Consider the following 25170-nt stretch of genomic DNA (forward strand, 5'->3'; position numbering starts at 1 on the left):
ACTTATGTCCTTATATGGTTACACATTTGTAATATATATTTCTTTGAAATTTGGACCACTGTCTCCCTCAGCAGGAAATATTTTAACACTCATACACGAATCCACTTATGCACGTTTTCTGCATTTGTAAGTAAGTAATTTTTAAATTAAACATCTTTGGCTTAAATTGTGGACTGCATTTCACCAGCTTAACTTTTTAAAATACATGTCTGAAAGCGAAAGAAGGAAGAAAACAAGCAGAGACTGCTCTTGTAAGTAGACAAAAGTTTATCAGTTTAAGGTTGTTCGATAAAAATTGTGCTCGGAGAATTTATACTTTTGCAGTTTCTCGAGAAAAATTTTACTTTTTTTTTTCTATGAAAATACAAAGAGACCAAAGATTACCCAAGTCAAAATAAACAAAAAGAACTCACCATTACTTCATTCAAATACCCCGAAAGCAACATTCTGCAGGGTATTCAACCCACTAGCCACCCGTTTTGGAGGATTTCTATATTTTGTAGTTTCCACGCGTGCTTCAAAGGGAAGTCTGGGAAAGTAACAAATTAAATTATCGAGTGTGCGAGGGGGGAATATAAGAGGAATATAAGAACAAAATGTGTGTGTGAGAGAGAGAGAAGACGTGAAGAAAAAACAAATGGAGTAGAAGAGTGAAAGCGAGAAGAACAGACGAAGAAGTTAGATGTGTGTGTTATCCCTGCCCACGACCAGCAGGCTGCAGTAGCCTTATTATACACTCTACATGCCAGTAATTCCGAGATCACAAGGCCACTTCCTCTCTGTCTTCTGCTCTCGTCCTTTCCTGGCACCATGCTAATCATGGCATGAATAGCAATGTCGGTATGGAGATTGAGCGACGAGGTGTAGGGACGTGTCCACCCCATCCCCCCGCCCACGCCAGCCAGACGGGGGGAAATATGGGGGAAAGTACGGGGGAGGAACTGCTTATTACAGGCGGCGCTGTAACAGAGGAGAGTTCGTCGTCACACTCCACTGGCAGGCAGAACGGATTTCTCCTGCTTGGGGCTGGCAACAACTATTTCAAGATTAACTGATGCCATTTGAATACGCTCACGGACCATGAATATTAAAGCCAGTGATTTTCACCACCTCTGACCCGCAGAGCACCGAAAGGTCTACTGGAGTGACATTCCGCCCAACCCTGCCCGTGCACGTCACCATCGCCATTTTCCAGTTCTCTCTCTCTCTGGCTTGGCAGCAGACGAGTATCCCAGTGGGGTTGGGTCATTTTCCTTTAATGATTAGGTAAAGTTCAGTGCAAGATACTACTTATCCAGTTCTCGACGCGCACGTCAACACACATCACCCCGAACAGAGGTCAAACTCGTGACGTCACGTTTGTACACAGATACGAGTGACTAACACATAGTCCCAACTCTTCAAAAGGCTCGCTGTGAGATAGCATTAGTCACTGACATGTGAAGCTTCGACTAACTAATGTAAACATATTCATGTATAATAACGACAATTGTGTTGTTAACCCTTTCTGTGTGTATTTATGATGTTTATAGGCAGGCATGTATTTCGTGAACGGATCGTGATTCTGGGAAATAGTATCATGCACTGAACTTTACTAAATCATTAGAAGAAAACTGCTCCCGTCTATTTAAGGCAACCTTTTTGATCCAAGAAAGACAACTAACGAACGAACGAACGAACGAACAAACGAACCAAACAAACAAACAAACAAACAAACAAACAAACAAACAAACAAACAAACAAACAAGCAGATTCGTTTGCCGTTTATCTTTAGTTCAAGCCAATACTGCCCACACGAAAAGATTTTCGCATTTGTCGTTACAGCTTGTGATAGCTGTCAACACAATTAGTATTTTAGAATTAAATAATAACAACTAGAATTCTCATCGCAGCATGAGCTAAACCAATTCTTATTCAAGCGATGGAAGCGAAAGATCGCATATCTCTGCCTCCCGCTTTCCGCCATCTGTATCGTCCTTGATAAGCCAGCGGGTGGCCCGGTGGTGCGACGGCTAGCCTTTCATCGAAAGTGAGGATTGGATGTCCAGGGTTCAGATCTCGTCTCGGGCACGCTGTTCCTTCTCTGCATGTGGAAATCTGCCTACAGGGCTGGGTGCTTTGCTGTGATGTAGCCTTACTTGCTGGCTCGGGGTAGAACATCACTGCCTTCCCCCCCCCCCGATACATCAGAACAGCTGCTGAAGGGAAGGCAATGGATTTTTTTAAACCACCGTTTCAAGCAGGTGACCACTGCACTAACTGAAGCTAATGTCTTCTCATTTGCGGGAAGGTGTTCAAGGCCTAGTGGGATGCATATTTTTTTCTTATGATTGATTAAGTATAGCACAGTTTAAGATACTAAGTATGGGTGATACACTCACCCAACCCTCTATTCTTTTTCCTTTCTCGAGATACACGCACATATCACCATGCACACAAAGATCAACAACTGAAACATAAGGATTGTACATGGACACGTTTATGCTGTGAAGGCCTCAGCCAATGGGAAGCTGGGATCATATGGTATTTAGTTTCATCTGTGGACAAACGTGACGTCACGATTTTGATCTCAGTGTGCGCAAGGTGATATTTGCAGGCGTGTGTTGAAAGAACGAAAGAGGGATATTCATCCAGAGCTGAGGAAATGCTATCCAGCACTGAGCTTTGTCTAATCGTTAGAAAACAAGGTTTGCACCCGGCGAGCGCTTGACATCTTGACTCCGGTAAAGACTACAGGAGTTCAATGCACTTGGACATTAGAGAAAAATACAGACATCACATGCACTTGGCTTTGAGTGTCCAAAAGTGATTTCAAGAATGTAGTTCACCCTAAACTTTTGTCCAGACTGCTCAGCGATTTCATAGCATCTCCTAACAATACAGAATACTTCACCAAGCTACCCGCCACATGGCAAAGACACCTGCCAGGTCTCAGTCCTCATCATCAAATGAGCAAATCGCCGGACAATTAACAACTGGGGTTGTTTGCCAAATCGACCATCGAGAACTCACAAACTGGAACAAATTCAATTAATCCCTTTCCGTGTTCCAGTGTCTGACCTTTAGCACATCTCTTCACACGATGATTGTTATTTACATTTTATTTTTTAGAACTTTTTTTAAACAAACACGTGTAAAGTTCACAAACTAGATCATTTTACCTGTTCAATGGACAGACCTTTCGTATCTCTCTTCACGGAGTGCTTGGATCCTTATCGAGGAGCAATCAGCGAATCCACTTCAGGGTTCTTATTCTCTTCTCTTCTCATCCTCCTCAATCACACAGACATTTGTTTTCGCTATTTACTTCCTCCCACCCTTGTATTGGTCTCGTTATCAAGCAGAAGCAATTATTGCAGGTGAATCTTTGGCTTTAGCAGTCTTTATTCTCAGGGATCGAATGCCTTTCACTTCCGTAATGCATCCTCACATCGCCAAGACGCTCTTGTAAAAAATGTTGACGGTCACGTGAGGAAATCCCATGATGCCCAGCGCTCTGGCAGCACGCGAATGGCTAAGAAATGCCGAGAAGGTGGCCGAGGCATCGTTCGATCAATAACTGCCATCTTGTGGCCTGACATCGCTGAAGTAATCACGGAAATGGAGAGTTTAAGATAACGCACGGGGCTTCATGAAATAGGGGCGATAACTAACTTCACGCCAGAAGACATTCAGATGGAAGGTTCTGGTGTCATTTCTCACTGGCCGCTATTATTGATCATCATCAGTACTGCTGTGTGTGAGTGAGAGAGGGAGAGAGGAGAGAAAGAAGAGAGAGAAAAGAGAGAAAGAGAGATGCAGAATCTTGCTACAAACTCTCCTTCCACCCTGGATGCTCGTATAATTACTCACTCAAAAACGATTGTTACAAAGCAGTGCCCCGCAAGACACATTATTTGCTATGGAGGATCAGTATGAAAGCCGCCATTATCGTCTCACCAAACGTCTGGCTCAACTGGAAGGTCAAAGGTGAGCTGTCTCAGAGAGAACCATCTTCATCGTGCCGCACACACCAGATATGCAGCTGTGCGACCGGCTCCTCAAAAATGGACGTCCCGTTGGAGACGTGCAAGCAGCGCCACCTCGGCAAAAAGAAATCTTGGCGATCACAGCGCCATCTCTACGCAAGAAGACGTTGCCAAGGGCTGGCTATTTTCAGGCAAAGCTCACCAGCGACGACCGTCGCTACAGGAAAGCTGGCAGAAGCTGTGATAAAGCGGACACGTGTACATCATGTCGGAGTTTAAAGGGAAAGGCACGCGAAAAAGAAATTTAAAGTTTCAAACGATGTTTATTTATAATCGTATCTGAAACACAGCTGCGAGCCGGATTTTGAAGCCCGCCATGCTTCCATACACTTTCGCGAAGAAAACGAAACTGACCCTACCACTAAACAAGAAAGGTATCCACTGTCACGCGCGATTGTAAGTAAACGATTTTATTTATTATTTATTTTTTGCATCCTGAATTTTAAGCAAAACGACTCGGAAAGACAGTATCTTATCATTTAAACCCAAGCTGCTGTTTGACTTGCCTTTCCCTTTAAATGACCGTTAACCAAAAAAAGATGGAGTTGGCTGTCGGTAGCAAGCAACAAGAGATATTCAAAAAAAAAAAAAGAGAGAGACAGTTTAAGCCGTTAAGTCCTGTCTCTTTACCAGACAAAAAGACAGTGTAGCTAGAAGCGCCAGTGCTAATGACCAAACTCTGTGGCAACAGGCAAGAATGGAGCCAACCCCACCAGAGTTTTTCCCTCGGCCCCCTCCATAGTCCCGAAACACTGACAGCAATACTAACCAACAATCACGGATGCACAGTTCCGGGGAGACCAGCGAGGTACATGAAATAGCTTTCACAGCAACGGCAGGGAGGAAGACAGGAAGAGAAAATGGATATGAAGCAAACAAATGAGTCATACACAACCATTAAACCCTTCTAGTCACGGTGACTTTCTACCTTTGGAATTGAAAATATGTGTGTGTGTGTTTCATTATCACATTTATACAACACTTAATTACATTTTAATTAATTAATGTCTGATTTATTGCTTAATATACATGTAACCAAAAACAAACAGCATTGAGGAAGGTTTGCTTGCTTCATCAGTTCTCAATATGAGAGATGGGCTTTTACAGGATACATTTCTCATTTGTTTGTAAATAAAGTCACACTTCACAAAAGTTTAAACCATAAGATGCTAAAAAAATAAAGAAACCAAACAAAATAAATATAAATATTTGCATATCAGTTATGCAGGCGTTTTGCTTCTCCGCCATCTGTTGTTTACACACAGACCTGAAACATCACTGAAACAAAGATGGGGCAGGCTTCTACTTGGGGTTTGAGAAAGACTGGAAATGTTCATCAAAATTCAGACCACAGTGCGCTTTGGGGTTTGCCAGTCGCTGCCTGGGAAAATGGCGAAGGGACATTTACAGAAATGAAGCCCCAGGAGGCGCTGGAGCTGTGGTGGTGTCACATGCGACACCTTGGGAAAGCCTTGCAGACGAACAGGCAAGGACTGAAGCTTCGGTTAGGCCAAGTCACACAAAACGATGATTAGAAAACTCTACTACAGCCAGCCTACACCTAGCTACACCAGGACAGGCGACAACGACACTGGAAGACGAGGATAGGGATCCCCGCTGACGCAGCTGGTAAACTCCTTCCTTTGTCACATGACGGTCCTCTAGTCGAGGTGGCGTCGGTGCCTCAGAGTGCAACAATAGGAATTAGAAAATGCCTAAATTAGAAAAAAGGTCGATTGATGCATGTTGTCGAGCGGCTAAAAGCAAAATAAAACTTGAAGATCAATATATTGCAGTAGCGACTACAACCTAGGTCCCCTCTACATCACAGACACCAGTTGATCATTTAATGCAACATAAATGTTTCCAGCCTGCTATACTTTCTGAAGGCATCGGATTCTTTCTGTAGCCGATCAAGCAATGGAATGTCAAGGTAGGAACACAGAAGGAAGAAAAATAAAAATAAAGAAAACAAAGAAAATACGCAGGTCGAGATCGACATCATTGACAAAAATGAGACAAAACTTTCAGAGAGACAGCAGCTAACCGCTAATACAGAGCAGAACAAAAACAATAAATACTAGAATGGCAAAAAGAATATGAATTCAAGGCTGTTGTAGGAAGACGACTGATACAACCTTCAGCATTTAGTCTTTTTGACAAAAAAACTGAAGTGAGACTCAAAACCAATCACCTTGATTTTCGAATACTCAGGCAGTTCAGACTAGTGCATGGAATGCTTTCTTTCAAACAGACAAAACATGTTCCACGTGTAACAACAGGCTTCTCCATTATGAAATACAAAAGGAGTTTTGCAGTCTGTTCACATCTTTAGTGCCAAGTAGCATCGATACAGCGTGTCCCACATGAAACAAAATCCACTTATGAAGCAGCGCACACAGAGTTTTTCAGGTTGTCCGAGTGCTACTTCATCGTCTGCTCATAAACCAGGATTATGCACGTGAATTCTCACAGTCCCATACCCGTGTAATTCATCCATCTATTCGCTTCTCCGCTCAAATGCACCGATGTTTTCACACACCTCTGCGAATGATGTTCACGAACATTTCAGCCAATCCGAGTTGTCGTAACGGTAATTTTTTTAAAATTATCGTCTGTTAAAATATCACAGCCATCCACCCGAAGCAAAAAAAAAAAAAAAAAAAAAGTGGACTGACCATGCTGATCACAAGTAGCAAACAACAACAACAACAAAAATCGTGGGGTCTATGCCGCGACCGGTAGCTGCAACATCTCTAAGGTGTTCGTAGAGCAGGTCAGAGACTCGTTCGTGTTCCGAAGAAGAGTCTCGTTGTGGACCTGCACGTAGCCCAGCGCGCGGTACGCCTCGGCGCAGAAGTAGTCATGAGTCGTACCGCACTGTAGGCGATGGTGGAGCGCCAGCGGTTGGCGGTGTTCTTGGGGTCCTTGCGGTACACCTGGTAGGCGCTGCGTCGCCGCTGGCCCTGGTGTACAGCCGGATGAGGCTGACGACCTCGGGTCATCGTCAGGCCAGGGCGGCGTACAGGCGCTTGCTCCACTCCAGGGGTCCACGATGATGTCCCTCGTACCGCAACGGGCGATGGCGCGCGAGGGGAAGAGCTGCTGCAGCAGCCGCATGTGCGCCACGTCATCCTGCACGAGGTTGCAGAAGTTCTGCGGCATGGGCGAGTGGCCGAAGTTCTGGCGCTGCGACATGAGGGTGGCGCGGGGGTCGCGCACCAGGTAGACCAGGTACAGATCCGGGTACTTCCGCATCAGCTCGAACAGCGCCCGCAGCGGCATCCGGATCGTCTACAACAACAATGACGAAAATAGAATGGACACAGTACAGCACAATATCGCAGTATGTGATGTCTCCATACCTACTGATCTACGTTTTGTGGTTACTGTCGGATATTTTGAGAGGATTTAACCATGGATGTGTAAAGGTGGACTGCTGTCTGTCTGCCAAGACCAACGCTTAGTCACGTGTCATTTGACGGAAATCAAAAACTTAGGTAGAACAGCCAAAAAAAAAAAATATAAAAAAAAATTCGCACAGCCATTAACAAGGAGAGACAACAACAAATCTCGAAGTGCAGCTCGATGGCAGCCACTAACCTTGATGAGTCGCAGAGTTCTGCTCCTACACAGGTTCCAGAAGTCGATGAGACACTGCAGGTAGTGCGGCAGGTTGAGGTAGCTGTCGTTGAGGATGCTTCTCAGACAGCGACTGACGTCCTTGGTGTGCTCGTGATGTCGTATGACTGGACTGAGGTAGTCGTCGATGGTCAAGCTGGTCATGTTGCAGTCCAGGATGCTGTCCAGCACGCCCACGGCGCTTCGCTCGTACTCGCTGAGCATGGAGGAGTTGAGTTCTTGGGGCTCGTAGAACTGGGCGCTGTGGACACAGAAATGAGTCGTAGAACTCTTAATTTTTTGTGACGATCAGATACATAAAGATAAAGAAATATTTCGGTGGGGAGGTGGAAACACACAACAATGTGCTTTGCTAGCAAAAGTGACCTACGAACGGCTTTTCTATTTAAAAAAAAAACGTATTCTGTAATCATATGCAACTTTTTGCTGCAGTTTCTTTCGTTTCGGTTCTGATTCAGGAGTTACGTTTTCATCGACAGTGTGTGAATTATCTCCCCTCATCTACACTTGGGTTCAGGTGGAGGTGGTCGTGAGCTCGATGTGTCTTACCCGACAGCCTGATACGACATGATGATGTCCATGCCCTTGTGTCTTGCGCATGACAAGCGGCCTCAGGGGTTCGAAGAATAAGAAAGCCTCTTGGGCTTCCTTCAGCACATAGGAGGTGAAGGTGGAGCCACTGCGGCCATAGGTCACCAGCAGGATGCGCTTTACACTCGGCGCTGTAAAAAAAAACAAAACAAACAAAAAAACTGTGATGTAAATTGAACAATAAAGATGTTACCTCAGTGACGATCGTAATGCTGATGAGGAAGACGACGATGAAGAGGAGCAGGAGGGTGATGATGGCAGGACCTTCAGAGATTTACTGGATGGGATAAAGATGGAGAGGGTATGTCAAAAAGAAAAAAAGATCGGGTTTTATGTGACTGCTGGTAGCTTCCGATCTACAAGAGATGTTATCTGTGTGTGTGATGGGATGGGTGATAGTTCTACTAAATTCTCTTTCTATTTTTGCCTCCAGCTAACTTCGCCTCATACCCGCAGCTGGATGTACCTCCCTCCTCCCTCTCATCGCCATCCCCACACCCGAGGTGACACCTGTCTCCATCTTGAGCTTTCTGTTTCTCGTGATTATCTTGTTCTCGAACAGCTGTCCTCTCAGCTGTCTTTGTGGTTATTTCAGAGGAAGATACAGCTGCTTTTAGCGGCCTGGAGTATTCTGAATAAGGTCGCTTGCACATCCACACAGGCTCGTCATTTATTCCCACAGTCCATGCTTCCATTATGCAAAAATGTTGGTGTTGGGAAGTCATTGGTAGCACCTAATGGGGCGATCCCTCAGTAAATGTGTTTGTTGAACTTTCAGAATGCAAACGATGCTTTTATCAGCTTGTGTGTTTTTTTTGTTTTTTTTTTTTTTTTTTTTTTTGCTCAAGCACAAACACACCACATTCTCTGAGAGAGAGAGAGCGGCAGAGAGACAATTTCAATAATAAAAAGCAAGAATAAAAAAAAAAAAAGTGAAAGTCATTTAAAGAAAGTATGAAACATTATAATGCAATAATCCAACTGATGATGGCGTTTATGCCACAATCAAAATTCAAGCAAAACAAAAAATAACAAAGGAAAAATAAAAAACGAAAAAAAACAAACAACAAAATTAAAGAAAACAAATAGAAAGAAAAAAAAACAGAGAGAAGCAAAAGAAAAAAAAAATCAAAACATAAATAAAGAAAGGAAGAAACAAAAGTAAAGAAAGATGGAAAGAAACGTACGAAAGAGAGGAGGAGTGCGATACATGGACACGCACTATCGCCACTCCTACACTGTCACATAAATAATAGACTTGTCTGTATGTGTGAGAGAGAGAGAAGGAGTCATGAATATGCTGCACGACAGGAGGAAACAATGGAAGCATCAGCCAGCCAACACACTGCTAGGTGACTGGCGCTGACATGTAACAATATCCGGGGCCTTTGTCTGGGAAGTGACATGACAGACAGACTGACTTTGATGGATGGCCAACACGTTTTCAGAATAGCAGCATGACCGTGCAACGGGCACGCCGCTCGTTGACTTTTGAAAGGCGGAGAGCAGTCTACATTGGACACACAAGCACGAACCACACACCCGCACACACACACACACACACAGCACACACACACACACACACGCACGAACACACACACACACACGCACGAACACACACACACGCACGAACACACACACACACACACTGTGCAATTCCCTCTTGCCACAGAGATGCACACACACACACGCGCGCGAAGCACGGTGGAAGGGACGAACGGGGGAGATAAAGACATACGTATGCATTCGAAAAAATGTGCTAAAAATAACATAAGACAATTGTGAACCTCATAAAAGATTCATTTGACTCCAACTTATATATAATTTTTTATCAGGTCTCATTTTGTTTCTAAATTCCGTGCTACTATATGTAAAAGTTGAATACTGAAGTCTCATTACTCAATGACTATGGTTACACGTTTGTTTAGGACTGAACTGGGGTTCGAACTATGCTCAGTTGAGACCAATATCTGTGTTCTGAAACATCCCTCCATTAGATAATCCAAAGTAACTGTTATCAAAGGCATTCTTAAATTTTACATTGCAGGACAGAAAAAAATCAACTTCGTTTCCTGAAACTGAACGGCGGAATGAAAGAAACAAGTCTCGGGACACAATCAGAGTCCAGTTACACAATCTGTTTATAAAAATGTTATAAAAAAGCAAATTCATAAACTGTTACAAAAAATCATTTTTATGACATTTAGAAGCTCAATACAAAATTGAACAACTGGAACGAAAGTCTAGTTAAACAGTTTTTATCTTATTTCAACATTAATCATAAAATTTTGTTATACACCGTGCTCTGTAAAACTGATTATCTAAATAGACTTAATGTCTAAAGTGATTGAAGTTAGAAATGTATTGTGTGTAACTGCTCTGCCTTTAACAGTGGACTCATCAGCTTGGTGCTCAGTATCACGAGGACTACTTCAGTGACTTGCCACACAGGGCAACCACTGGTCCATGTTCTCCTTCCGGCGCCGTCCCACATGGCGCAGAGAGAACAAAGACAGCGGTTCATACACAGAACTGAGTAAACTAACAAACACCAGACTGCAGCACGTGGAAAGCTGTTGTTTGTCTCGAGGACTACAAGGTCTCGATACTTCTACCTCGACAAGGTCACCAACGATGACGGACTTTACATGGTTATTGTTACTTGCACTAGCAAGTGTTAGAGAATTAGTAAGGTGCGATTATTCCTCTCTAATGCTTGTAAAATCCAGCACTTGTCTAGTCCCAGTCCATCCTCACTTACAGGCGTTACATATTAGTTTTTTTTTCTAAACTGAGAGATATTTCCTCTCAAAGCTTTGTTAAAATCTCTACGTTCCACAAACAAAACTTATTTACACAGTTTTAAATTCTGTAACACAAAATTTTCAAAATAACAGTTCTACTTTTAAAACGGAAAATACTTTCATCATCAAGATTTGTTGATCGAGTAATAATGTCAAAATAATCGCTCAACACCCATCATCGTTTCCGCAAATGTTGTGGCACGTGCGCGCGTGAGTTCATATAAAAGTAGCACGTGTGTTTTCACCAAGCTCATGACTCATCCCGGTTGTTGCCGAAAACCGCACAATGGTCGTCTCTTTGAGTCTGTTCATTGGAATACATCCTCGACAATGAAAACTCATTTCTTTCAGGACTATAAATCTGCAAACGATTTTCTGGAACAGACTGCGAGTATTAACGACTCACACCAGAATGTGTCACATGAAGCTTACACGTGCGTATGATTGATATCTAGCTTGTGCACGCAGTGTAGTGCGACTAGGACTACTCATATCACACGCAAGCTTTTGAATATGAGGGCTGGAGCTCTCATGCAGATTGTCATTGCCCTCAAGCTGTACCTTGAACTCGTGGACAACATAAATTCAGTTTACAACCACTTCACCGTGCTTATGGATTTTTCTTTTGTCTGTATTGGCAATTTCAACTGGCTCCAGCATGGAAAATGAACGCTTTGAGAAAAAAACATGAACCAAATGGGTATATAAAAACTAGATATATTAAACTTACCTGTCAATAAATCCAAGAAATATTCCGAAATATACATTGTTATACATAGGCAGGGAAATGAAGATGGAGAAAAGAGATTGGAAAGTAAATGAAGCGAGAAAACGCAGGTGCTGATGCATAATAGAAGACAGAAGGGTTTCACCTGGCGGTCTGGATGAAGGTGAGTCCCTGGTGACGTGGAAGGTAAGACCTGTCGAGGTGAGGTGTCGGTGGGGAGAAGCTGATGTTGGGGGAGATGCTGAAACATCCCGAGCTGCCATGCGCGCCGTATCGCAAGGACCCTGGACAGAGGACAGGTTGTATATTAGGCCGACATCTATAGTTACACCCCTTAAGTTCTACGCATCCAGTGTATGTCCAGCATGGACTGTGGCTTTTGATGTCTACTTTATGGACTTGAGGATGTGGAATGTTGACTAGAACTTCAAGAGCACGGCAAGCTGTGTAATATCATGTCATACAGTCCATACATATGGTACTTCAGTATTACAAAGACACTTCCCAATAATTATTATTATACTTTCCTCTCCCAATAACACTTTTTCTATTTTTTTAACTTGAATATGCAGCATTAAAGTCTTTATTTGTCATGGCTACAGTTTTTCCCAAAGGGCGGCCAAAAGTCAACCTTAATAATTCAAGCCATCTTTGTCCGTGATGTTTACCATCAATTTCAAATGCAAAATCCGTTATACACGAGGAAGTGGACTCTGTAATACCTCCTTTGGTTCCTTATTAGCGGACTATTTATTCTTTCTTTCCCCAGTAATACCTTCAGTGTGGTCGTGTGTTTTTATTCTTTACTAGTTGTTCACTTTACTCTCTCCAAAATTCTAAAGCAATTCTCAACTAAAAAAAGTTAATTTGTCCTCGTATTGTCCCGTATCCACACTCTGCTATTAAATGGGGAAATTCTGACAGTAAACAAATTATAAAGACATTTTAATGAAAGCCTGGTGGGGAGGGGGAAGGAAGTTCTACTTTCTCATCACATGAATCTCCTGTTGTTTCTGTCCTGTGTGAGAACCTCAGGTGTTCTTTTCTCTCCACCTTAGCTTCAAGCTATATCTAGGTCTCGCACGCAATATTGTCAGGGAATATCAGCCAGAAGCTTCACTGTCACGAGATGCAGACAATTTTCTTTCGGTCTCGAACTTTCTCGGGTGCCAGAATCTTGGTGTCACGAGATGCCGACAATTTTGTGTCGGTCACAACTCTCTCGTCGCTTGTTTAAAAAAAAAGATCGGTCGGAAACTCGCGTGCCCTGAAAGAAAAATCGGGAGGTATGGAGACAGATACTTACAAAATCGGCTGCCACCCCATTAGAGGCACTCAAGATTTGTGACTGCGAGGCACGAGCAGTTCCCAGAGCCTGTTTTCACGGGTCTGCGGGCGCGCTCCGCTGGAAATAGTCCGTAAATCTGAGGCTGGGCGAGTGAGCTCCCGTCAGCGCCAGCTCCATGAAGATGGAGTTCAAAGCCAGGGAGCAGAAAGAACGGTCGACAGCGAAAATAAGCCTCCACTTTCACCACTCTTCTCTCATCCGCCGGCCCCCCAACAAAGAGGTGAACGGTTTGGGGGAGTCCGGACTAAGGAAAGGTGCTGCGTGTCTCTGTCGGAACGGAAGGACGGAATGGAAGGATGGAAGGGAGGTTGGGATAAAGAAGAGGACTGAAAGTCGGTGAAAGGCTGAACACTGACTAGGAAATAGAGACGGTGGTCGGCGTCACCCACAGAAAGCTCACCACAGCTCGGTCGTGTTAAGATTCCCTGGTCTAAATATTTTAAGAACTTTACGGCCTTTAAAGTTGAGAGACTGAGAGGCATAAACATAGCCATCTCTTTTATTGCTTCAAGCACACTGGATAGAGCAATGGTGCAAGAACATAGTGTGGCTCTCTCTCTATATATATATACACACACAGCCACAATATATTGTGACTTGACAACATAACAAACAAAAAAGGTGGAGCTCCTTTAAATGCCTATGTACATCAGAATACAAAAAATGTCAAAATCCTTAAAAAAAAAACCCAGCCACCTATATTCTTTCACTCATATAATTATACAAAGGCATAAATGAAGGTTATAAGGTCACACACACACGCACACACCCAACATACTTTCACTTCCCCCTCCCACCAACACAGCCACTTAGCCACCCTCACCCACCCTCACCCACCCACTCTGTCTTGTCTCTACCATCCATATAAACGCATTCACCTTCTCACAAACACACCAACATCCTCCCACCATACTTTTTTTTTCTCCGGTGGCTGCACTAATTAGCAACTCATTGTGGTGAGCTACTGGAGATTGTGAGAAACAGTTTCTATGACCGTTTATTTCTGATACTCAGTTTCTGGAACTAAATAAATGCAACATAAAGTTTTCTATTATTGGCAACCCTTTCCTCTCTCAGTTTCCACTTCAGCCTCGTTAAGACTAAGGTCATGGTCACTGCTCATGTCAACCCCAGAATTCCTCGTCTCGGCCTTGTTGATGGTGGATTTGAAGTGTCTAGGCAGCAGGCTGAAGTCGATTTGGTTCTGGACCAATCCATCTTGGGAGTACAAGTAGCTGCCCTCGGTTTCTTGTGAAGATGTAATGTACTGGCTAAGGTGATTCCAGGGCTCGGCGCAAACTCTCGGAGTCTAAGTCCCCTGTCGCTGGTCGTGTTTATACATCCGGGCACTGTTTGATTCTATACTAAGGTGACGTCATCAAGACTAATGGAAATTCCCACATTGAGTGGTTGGAAAAGCGGTATATAAAGGAAATTATTATTATTAAATTAATACGTTTTGTTTCCATAGGTTTATGGGATAGCTATGAAACATTTCACTTACATCCTGGTCTCAAGAGGGTGGGGAGGCACGGCAGTCGTTAGACCGTGAAATGAGTTTTGACAGGATAGCACTGATGAAGTCTGCCCTCCGTGTATTTCCGCTTCACTTTGTTAATGTTTGTGAACAATGAAGGCCAAGCTCAGCAGCTGTTTGCGGTCACAAACGTCAGTTAGTTCTAGCAATTAAAAGTCCATAAATGTGTAATGTTTTTCTGATGCCGGAATAAAGCTTAGGGAACTAGTTTTTTTTTCAAGATGGTGTCTACAATCATCAGCGTGCACAGAGGTCAAGATCGTCATTTGTTCACCGATACGCCTATAATAACTCTAGCTCTCCACTGGCTGAGGTCTTGACAAAGTAAACACTTCCATGTACAAAGCTGACGTCTGTGTTGTTGACTTTCACCTGTGCATGAAGGATGTTTGTAGGTGTGTATCTCGAGAGCAGAAAAAGGGGGGTAATCAAACACGTTCGGAGAAATAGCATTTGTTGCTGAGCTTATCGAGTCATTCAGAATAAACTCTACTAACCGTCACGGTCTCAGGCGTAGAGTGTAGGTGATGTAGACGAGCGTGATGAGAGAAGCAGGAGAAAACACATCAGCTGCCGCTTGGCCCTGCTCATCTTCTCGCCTGCAGTTAGAAACAAATGCAGTCTGAGTACCTCCTGCCCTCATCATCAACCCACCTCGACCAACACCACTCCACCGCTCCAGAGGGCAACAGTTGCAACACTGTCATGAACATTTTTGTTTGTAATTTAGCTTCGCATCCCAAATTTTAACTTCGTCACTGTCAGGGACCTCGACCAAGTACTAGGACTGAACACGTGCGAGGGTGAAAGGGTGTGTATGATGGACGTTTCCGGATTGCGTGTCCTGTAGATGTTTAAAAAAAAAAAAAAGAAAAGAAAGAGAGGTGTGATTGGAGAGGGAGAAGAGTCAGCGAGGTATTGTGGTTTGGGGGGGGGGGGTTGAAAGTTGAGAAGCACTGCCGAGACAGTGTACTAAGGGGAGAAGAGAAAAGGATTCGGAGGGAGGTGGACGCTTGTTTTGGGAGGAGAGAGCCATTGCCTAGACAGTGTGCCTCACTAGTGTGCAAGAGATCGAGTATATTTTTGTTTGGTGGTTGTGTTAGTCGAAGTGTCATTGCCAAGACAGTGAACTTTCATAGCAAATTCAGTGGATTTTTGTAATTGTGAAAGAAGAGCCATCGTGTTAGTGACTGTGTGTTTTGATTAAATCCATGTTATTTAGTTCTTAGCCAGACTCGTACAGGCAAATCATTTTTTTATTAGAGTGCTGGAAAGAGAGTAAACGAGAGACACTAGCGGTGTCGTGACATCCACATAGAATGATAGCGGTCATGACAACAGCTGATGGCTATACAACAGTTTAACGGATAAAAATTGATAAAGGCCATATCGGTCTGATCTTGTTTTGAAACTCTCAGAAGAAAGAGAATAACAAATCCAAGTAGCAACAAGCACAACAAAAACAATTTAAAAGCATGTACTGACAACTCTATGCCTTGTTAATAAAACAAGGAATGGGAAAATATTTGAAAAGAAAAAAAATCAGAAAGCAGCACAAGCTTAATGTCGGGTACGGCGGTACAATATTTTGTTTACGACCATTGATGTCCGTGCACATTATCACATCTTTAAGGTTTTTTTAACAGGCAGAATGTCAAACTTTCAAGACCGTTGTAATAACAAATATTATGCAGCAAGCAGTTGTCGTTCAGAACAGCAAACGGTTTAGGGTTGACAGCATGTTCACTGTTCAGATGTCTGAATGGTTCCTCCCAAACGGTGGTGTCATGTGACCTCCACAGGGTCTTTAAATTAACTTAGGGCAACTGCAGTTGTACATCCTAGGTAGGAATCAAACTTTGGTAAAAGCTCCGTTCAGATACCTTTCTATCACAACTAAAATCCCTTCGGATGTCGCATCTTTATATTTGTTAATTAATTCATTGCTCGATGATTGCTTCTGTGTGCTGACAACGTCTCCAGGTGATGGTCGATGACAGCGGCTTGTCTCGTGTGACCTAAGCTTTAGTTACATGACCGGAAGCAGCATCCTTGGTTCAGAAAGGAAAGAATTCCACTCAGGATGAACAAACATCTGCGATGCAGTCACCGTCACCGCCACAACAACAACAACGTCTGGTGTTGTAGACTATGACGTCAGCAGTTTATTATTTGGAAATATAGTAAACATAGAAGGTAAAAGTCACCAATACAGCCTGCTAAAAAAAATTTGTGAACACCCAGTAGCTACCATTACAGTCTGTAGTTGATGACAAGATCGTCACCATTTCTGTTCTTTCTCTTCTAGATGGCGTTTGAATTCACTACAGTCTGTTCAGGACGTGGTTTCCCTTAGTGCGGGGTGGGCAATGGACTCACCCTTACGCGATGATGATTATGAGATGCTAACTTCACCTCATAAAGGTTGTTGCCATGTCTTTCTTACCTCTCAAACAACATCATCGATACATGGACACGTCGATGTCGTGACACGGCAAAAAAAACGGCCATGTCAGCATTAATGTCTAGGTTCAATCTCTCCTTCTGAACTTATTTTCTTGTTTACGGGAAAAGCAGCAAGATTATTAATTTCTGTGATATCATTTAAAAAAAAAAATAAAATAAAGTAAGAGGAGCTAGATACTGTTCTTTACTTGTTATCTACACATATGTTTGGAGGAAGTTTATGTTTTTTAAAGTAGTCCAGCTACGGCCTTGTTAGTTTCTCAAGTCTGTTATACAAGTGGCAACATTTGGCGGCGGCCACCGAATCTCTTCTCGCGTCTGCAAATGAGAATTGCCGCTCGGCGGGGTGTTTCTTTGAGTTCTGAAAGTGCACAGTGAACATGCAACACGGTGTGGAATGGGCACGAGACTGACGAGCAAGAAACAGAGGACAGACGACACGGACGGACGTGTAACACCTGTTATACATCTCGTTTTTCTCGTGATCCTTTGAATCTAATGTGTTTAATCAACTTGCGACAAACATAATTGTATATGCGTCAGAGAAGTGGATTTTTGTTGTTTTATTTTGTTTGTGTGTATGGATAAAAGTAAATCTTTTAGCTTATACATTAAGAGTGGACTTAAACGGTGGTTAGCGAGACTTTACTTTTGACTTCAGAGAGAAGGAGGAGAGAAACGAATAATGACGGTGTCTCCAAGTTCCAGGGTCACATCCACTCCTACCCAACTGTCACAGCCCCTGCCCTGATTGAATGTCCAAGAGTCGATTTACAACAGGTTAATGGTACGACTCAGGGCCATCTGTAACCCTGTCTGAAGACAAGAAAGGCCACAGCAGGTGACAGATCAGCTTCAACTTGGACATTTGGCCTCATCAGCTTTTTTGCACGACTGCTCTCAGAACTGGGTCATGTACCCCCAGTTCAGTTCAAATTATGATCTTTTCCACGGCTATCCGCCTCGGCATACCGTACGAGGTATAATGGGACAACATTCAGTTTGTAGTACATCGTCGAGGGATATTATTTTGAGTTTATCCTACATATTTACAAAACACAATAAGGACGTGATTCTGTTATTTTATCGAATTCTCGTTCTTTCTGTCGACATATTTACTATATACTTGAACTAATTGAATATATTTTCTCGGATTCTTAGTCTTATTTTTTTTTTAATTTCCCACTTGAAACGGTTTCGTAGTTTCAATCCATTTAAAGGTCTAACGGTTAGTGACAGCTGGGGTTCGATTTCGGAGGAAGACTTATCTACAGTAAAGAAGCCAAGAAAGATTAACTCGAGACCAGTCGTCTGGTTTGAACTTCAAAACCAACACTTGTTTGTTATGGTGAATATTTTGATTGATTTCACATAATATAATATCTAGCATTCCGTGTCACTGAAAGGTTTCCATTAAATGCGTACTGAAAGATTATCAATGTACATAGAGATTCATAGAAATATATGGCTTCAGACAGACATCATCCCCTGTTTCAAGAGAAGTGAGGTAATGTTTTAAAAAATGGACTTAAAGATTTCTTCGTAGAGAAGTCGAGAATTTGTGAAATGATTTCTGATCACTATAGTTCTTACCAGGGTAGAAAACCAACACAAAGATACCACACAGTCTGACGAATGGGTCTTGGAGACAAGTACCACTGTCCAGGTCTTGGAGGATGACCACAATTTGTGGAGCCGCAAACACGAAGTTTAGGTTAGTCTCTGTCCAGTTCCCTACGTGCCTGCACTGTCAACCACAACAACATCTGCTGCCACGGACATCGGAAGGGGAGGAATCTCTCCCCCTCATCCTCTCCCCCAGACCACCCGCCCACTTCTTGCTTGTGGTGGTGCTGCTGCTGATGAGGCTGGTCATGAAGTGTTGCTGTGGTTCGGGCTGTTGAGGTCATTTGCTGACCTTGCCCTCTTCAGACTGTCGTTGCTGACCCGTTCCTCCCGGCAAGCCGGCATCATTAGTAGCTGTCATGCCTTGTGTGACAGACAGGTCATTGTGACAGCTGTTCTCATCTGACAGCTCTTCTCTGTCTCCGCTCCACTGCTGTGCTCAGACACATACAGCGCTTGTGTGGAGTCCCTTACTAAGGGCTGTCTTAGCCATGAAAGAATGATGAAGGAAACACAGAAAAAAAAAGGAAGAAAGAAAGTAGAGAATAAAAAAAATAAATTTCATCCGTGTTCCATCTACGACAAGAGAAACCCCACACGAAAACCTACTTCGTCATTTTCTTCACTCATTTTGATTAAATTTATTTTTTTCATTTCTCTGTTGTGGAGGATTGGGTCCTCTACATATATATGTTTTTATTTAAAACTGGTCACAATCAGACAACCTCTAGAGCGAACAACAACAAACAAACAACAACAAAACACAACAACAACAAGCAGAGGGTTTGACAGTTCCAGAAGAATAACAGACATTTGATCTTGACGATACATAAATACACACAAGTGCCTCGTTCTTTGAATCTCTTTTTTTTCCAAAACTTAAAAAAACGAAATGATCGTGAAATCCTGAAACACGAGTTAAGGATTTCCTTCCAAACGATGGATCACGTGTCACGAAGACATGGGCGTGTGTTGTGCTTAGTACTACTACATCGCTCATTTACCGTGTGATGGTCGGACACCGAGCCGAATGTTCAGGGCAGGGAAGAGGCTGATGGAAAGGAGTTGATTCTGTTTGATATGGTTCCTAGTTCTTGATAGCATTTTCGCGTGTATGTCGTTACGATCGTCCTCCCCGTCGGAATTTTTTCTTGGTTTGCCTGCAATTTCCGGGACTGAGGAGTTATCCTAGTCTAACCAAGACCAGCGATTCGGAGTATTTGATGATTCATCCATTTTTTCTTGCTTTTCTGTTCTTCTTAAGGAATTATGAGTACAAAATTTGGTGTCTAGTTTTGGTAATTTGAGAGTATCCTTTCCGCATAATTTTGAAAGATCAATCTTCCATTCAGGAGATGAACGAAGGATAAGAATTTTGACCTACTAGTTCTGTTAAATAAACACTTTCAGTGTTGTTGAAAGTTAAGACAAACACTTGATAACCATCGCTACATAAACTAATATAAACATCAAAGGACTTTTAGATTGTTAATGTTAGGCATGTGGAACGGTGACAACGAGTATATAAAATTGATGATTAGACTTAAATAATGTTACGTAGACACTACTATCTTTCCTGTTGCAAACTTAATCTTCTTACATCAGGCTGCTCTGATTTTTCGAGAAATTTACAGCCATTTGAAGAACCCAAAGGACACAAGTATTTTCAGACATACGATTGTGGGAGTAAGGAGTTCGTCGTCTGTCGCACTGTCCCAGAATTCATTTGCAGCAGGGAGCCACTCCTGCGCTTAAGTGTGGGGGGGAGGGGTAGGGTGGAGGATCAGAACCGACGGCACTAGTGAACCCTGGACAGCAAAGTCTCATGCCTTTTGTGTCACGCAGATCGCAGTGGTGTTCCCACAGGATGAGACGCTGAGAATTTTGGATATTCTGCTTTGTGGCGGTTTTTTGTTTTTGTTGTTTACCACGCGTACTAGTGAACGAACACATAAAACAGCCGAGCAGCAGCGAGCAGACAACAAAGAACTTCTGATAATGTTCTAACGAGATGGTGATATTTCCCTTTCCCTCACATAGGTTCTAGTGAGTGTGGTAGGAGAGGTCTGGCAAGCGCGGTCCGCAGGCAGGTTATGATGCACGAGAAGTGCTACGTGTTTTATTATTGGCCTACACACCGCAAGATGAAGGGAGGCAGGGGAACAACAGGGCTTGTCACCGGTGTCACGTGTGGGGAGCCTCCTGAAGTTGCAGAGCGATTATCGGTTGGCGACCTCCTGCAGTGGACAAGGTTACTTCGTGACGTCATGAGGGGCCGTGAATTGTTTTCTTTTAACTATCTTTCGCCGAAGTGCTAAAGGCGACTTTACTCTCTGTAAAAAAAAAAAAAAAAAAAAAATTGGGTTCGCCCGGGGGAGGGTAGGTAGGAGGAGCGTCAGTTTTCATCTCACTAAACATTTGAGATAGTCTCTACGTCTTCTCGCTCGACAGATACTTTGCCAGTACCATGGGTGAGGAGAAACTGAGGAGAACCTTGCTGTCAGTGGTTAGAATTGTTTTTCTCCATTGTATTATCTGAATCTCATAAAGGGAGAGAATGAGAAAGAAGAATAGAAGGCAAACAGCAGAATGAAACCAACAGAAAGCACCAAATTTATTTGTATTTTATTATTCCGTTTACCTTTATCTTCTTCTTTTTTTAAAAGCGGTTTATAAAATATGTGAGCATTAAAGGTCGTTCCAGGTACGACAGAATGATAACTTAATCTCTTTCCATGTAGAATTTACATTTTCCAGCATGGGATTTGTATCCGATCATTTTTTTAAAATTAGCGGATGTCACGGTTTTTAGTCTTCGATTTCTTGAATGTTGTCTGTCCTGCATCAGCAGAATAGTCTCGTAAATAACGGGATCAGTTGGTAATCATGGAGTAAAACATTAGCTGATACATTATATGTTGCGTGAAATGTAGATGCCATATTTTAAGGGTGTCATGTTAAAAATACGAGCGCTATTTACATGGGGTTCACTGGAATGAACTTGTCGATGGAGAATTCTGTTCATATTGCACAAATAAATGTCACACAGCAGGCGGGAGTTGGACATCACAGATGACTTAAGAACATTTGAGGATTAGTAGTAGGATATGAAGATATGTGTCTGCTATGTGTTCAGTTACTGAGCACAGAAGCTATTTCATGAAATAACTAATATATAGGCTGGTTATTAATCAAATAGTTTTCTTCTCCAAAGGTTGCGTGGACTCATTGTATTCAGTAATGTCTAAATAAGTAAAAATGATGGCTTACATGCTTGGTAACCAATCTCAGTGTGATGTGAGCTAATAAATAAATGATTGTTTCACAGCTGTAATCCATAGAATAAGGTCTGCGAGCCGGATGAGAAAGGTTGTTGACAATGAGGCTGGTCAGGTAAAACATCAGATCTGTCTGGGAGAACTGTTCTGTCATGTGTGGACAACATCATTATCGTCTAAAAACGTTCATTTTATATTTCTGCTTTTTTCCTTTTTTTTTTTTTTTTTTTTTGCTATCTTGTTTGTTTATTTTTCAGTTTGTGTTTCATTTTAGGGAGGTAAGGTAAATGAAGAATCTTGCCCTGCATCAATCATGCAATTCTAGTCATCAAGGTTAAATTGATATTGCGATAGTAAATCAGCTCCTTGTTGTGTCAGTATTTCTTTCGAAGAACGCTCAGTCAGATGGAGTGAAGTTGCCTGGCCATTGGTCAGTGAAGGCTGGAGAGAGGACAAGACAGACAATGTTTCGAAGACAGGCAGTGTAAGACTAATATATTATCATGGAAAAGATAGTGATAATAAACAGAGAGCGTTGTGTTAGAAACTCATTAACACATAGAATTTAATTTATAACTAGGATGAACACAAATTGAGCACCCAGAAGCCAAGACCTTGTGCTAATGAGGAAGGATTATTCCAAGCGCGGAACACGTAGATTAACTATATAAGGCTTAGTGATATATTAGAGAGAAGTAACACTGATTTTACAGATGGCAAACACTCGGCACTGTAGAAGAACAAAAAAATAAATATAATAATAAATAAATTAAAAAAAAAAGAGAATTATCCATCGCGGATTGAAGTAAGGAAACATGGGATCTGCTCACGCGGTCTATTGTACAGGTGTCCAAAAATGCTTAGTTTATTGCAACGGCTAAAGGATTCGTTTTTAAAGTTTGTTTCATGCAAAGTTCGAATTGCTGACAGGAAACGTTCAGATGCAAAGTTCAATACAAATGGTGATAAACTCTTGTTTCCTTTGAATGATACACTTTCCGGAAGAGGATTTTGTAAGAATTGAATGAAGCAATGACCTGGCACATGATGCCTCCAGTTCTTTGGTGCCAAACTCCATTCATTCAAGCGATGTTTCCGAAACTGAGTTCTTCTCCTTGTGGAATGGGGATAGTAAAAAGAGTTGTTTTGATTCAGAGGAAAGGGTGACGATGTTCACAGATGGCGCACACCGAGAAGAGTTGAAGTGCCTGTTGCTATATATTGCTCACTAAAGTTTATCAACGGGTTCTCACTCTGTATTTCGATATTTTCTAGATGTCATAGTAATTGCAATATGCATAGAATATGTTTAATGAACCAGAAAAATAATTGATAATATTCAATCTTAAATAGATTTTGTATCATGTCCATCATCAGTTAAGTGTTCTTCAGTAAGGAATTCTTAAAATCTTGTATTTACATACTGATGAAGGTGATTTTTCTTCATAAAATGAATTTTGCGAGTTGTATATGCAGGAAATGAGGATGAACTGTATTATAAATATGATTATAGTCTTATATAAAAAATTAATACAATGGCAAATGGCTCTCAAAAAACCGTCACAATACCCAATCTTCAGCTCTCTTCAGAAGAGAGAATCCGTCAGCCAGAACGGAATGAGACAGACAGAGGCGAGAGTGTTGAAGCATCATAGTAAGTTTAACATATGGTCCAGAACTGCGACTCCAAACTCCTCATTTCCATATACCACGCTAGAACAGAACGAGAGCCTTCGCGAGTTGTCTTCCTTGGAAATAATTGGTTCTCCCTTAACTTCAGCAGACGTTATCGCTAGGAACAATATCAGTAAATTACAATTAAAATAATATTGAATAATAATAAGTAGCAAAAAATTATTTTTAGAGATTGTGTTCGTTCGTAAATAAGAGTGACGCAGTAAGGATAGGATGATTTGGATTTTCTAGTCCTTTCATGTATCTTCTGAAAGGATGTGGGACAGATAATTTAAAATAAAACATTTTTACTTTGCATGTGACGATTTTTGTTTTGTCAAAAAATAAGTTTCGTTTCTCAGCTAAAATAATTCAGTGTGTATTTTATTATGGTATTTGCAGTGGTGAAGGTCTGATATCTCATTAGAATATGAGAATGCTGTGAGGCTAATTATATACTTTGTTAGTTTACTGCTGTAAACATGGATTATAATAACAGTTGTTATATTTTTTTCTGCTCTATTGTTATGATTAGTTCACCGAGCAACTGTTTGGACTGGCAAGGCAATGAGGAAAGAGCAGGAGTAATGCAGTTTTTGCGAAGCTGCAAACGGGTTTTCAAAGAAACACAAAATGTAGCTACGCCAAAGGTTACGAATGCACAAAGTAATGAAAAAGTAATTAGTGAGGCAGACGTGCTAAAAGTTTTAAGAAAGCTGAAACAGACTGCAACAACGGTCTCACTGGATACTGCAATCTTTATTGCTTGATAAAAGGAAGAGACATCTTTTGTTATGGGGGGCTTTTGTTGGCTGAACTTAGACAATTGTGAATGTGTCAAACAGTATACATATAAAAGTAGATAATCCAGCAGTTAGAATGAACTAGTTTTTCTGACTCGACCGGAAAGTGAGTTTTTCTTTGTACCCGACTGTCTTGTTTGTTCCTTCGGTGTGATTCTACCTGTGCGTATTCTGTTCCTTTCTTTCTTTTGAACTGTAAGCATGGTTAAAGTTATTATAAAAGTGGGGTTGTCGCTTGGCGATACCCTTTTAACTGATTTTAGGTGTAAAATGTCTAGAATATCATACTGCAAAAATGGACAGAAAATATATTTTAAAGTTGGATAATATTGTGTGTGGAATTCAATTATTCACTTTTATTGCTTTGGTTTAAAATGTGTGATTGTGACTGTTTTGAGAGTAAAATAATTCACAATGTAATTTAAGACATTGTGTATTACTTGTTTGAGATGGGCAACTGTTGCACAAAACTTAAGAACAACAGATTCTGTGAGCAAAGTTACAATAGAGCACGTAAACTGAATTATTCAGCTGCTTACGCCCTGTGAATTGGAGCATTCACTGGAAATAAAAACATGTTTAAAACTTTGTACCTTCATTTACAACAAGCTATAGCTGATTATAAACAATAAAAGAAAGTAAATAA

General features: G+C 41.9%; 1 protein-coding gene across 1 annotated transcript; it reads right to left on the minus strand.

The window, feature by feature from the left end:
- Nucleotides 1–6755: 6755 nt before the first annotated feature.
- LOC112577436 lies at nucleotides 6756–12394 on the minus strand. Its single transcript, XM_025260509.1, has 4 exons — nucleotides 11938–12394; nucleotides 8220–8392; nucleotides 7632–7911; nucleotides 6756–7322 (listed from the first exon to the last, which is right to left on the minus strand). Exons 2-4 carry the CDS (start codon nucleotides 8249–8251, stop codon nucleotides 6756–6758), a joined length of 879 nt encoding a protein of 292 aa, XP_025116294.1. The 5' UTR covers nucleotides 8252–8392; nucleotides 11938–12394.
- Between the last annotated feature and the right edge of the window lie 12776 nt (nucleotides 12395–25170).

The sequence above is a fragment of the Pomacea canaliculata genome, linkage group LG12, assembly GCF_003073045.1.
Source record: "Pomacea canaliculata isolate SZHN2017 linkage group LG12, ASM307304v1, whole genome shotgun sequence".
NCBI lineage: Eukaryota > Metazoa > Mollusca > Gastropoda > Architaenioglossa > Ampullariidae > Pomacea > Pomacea canaliculata.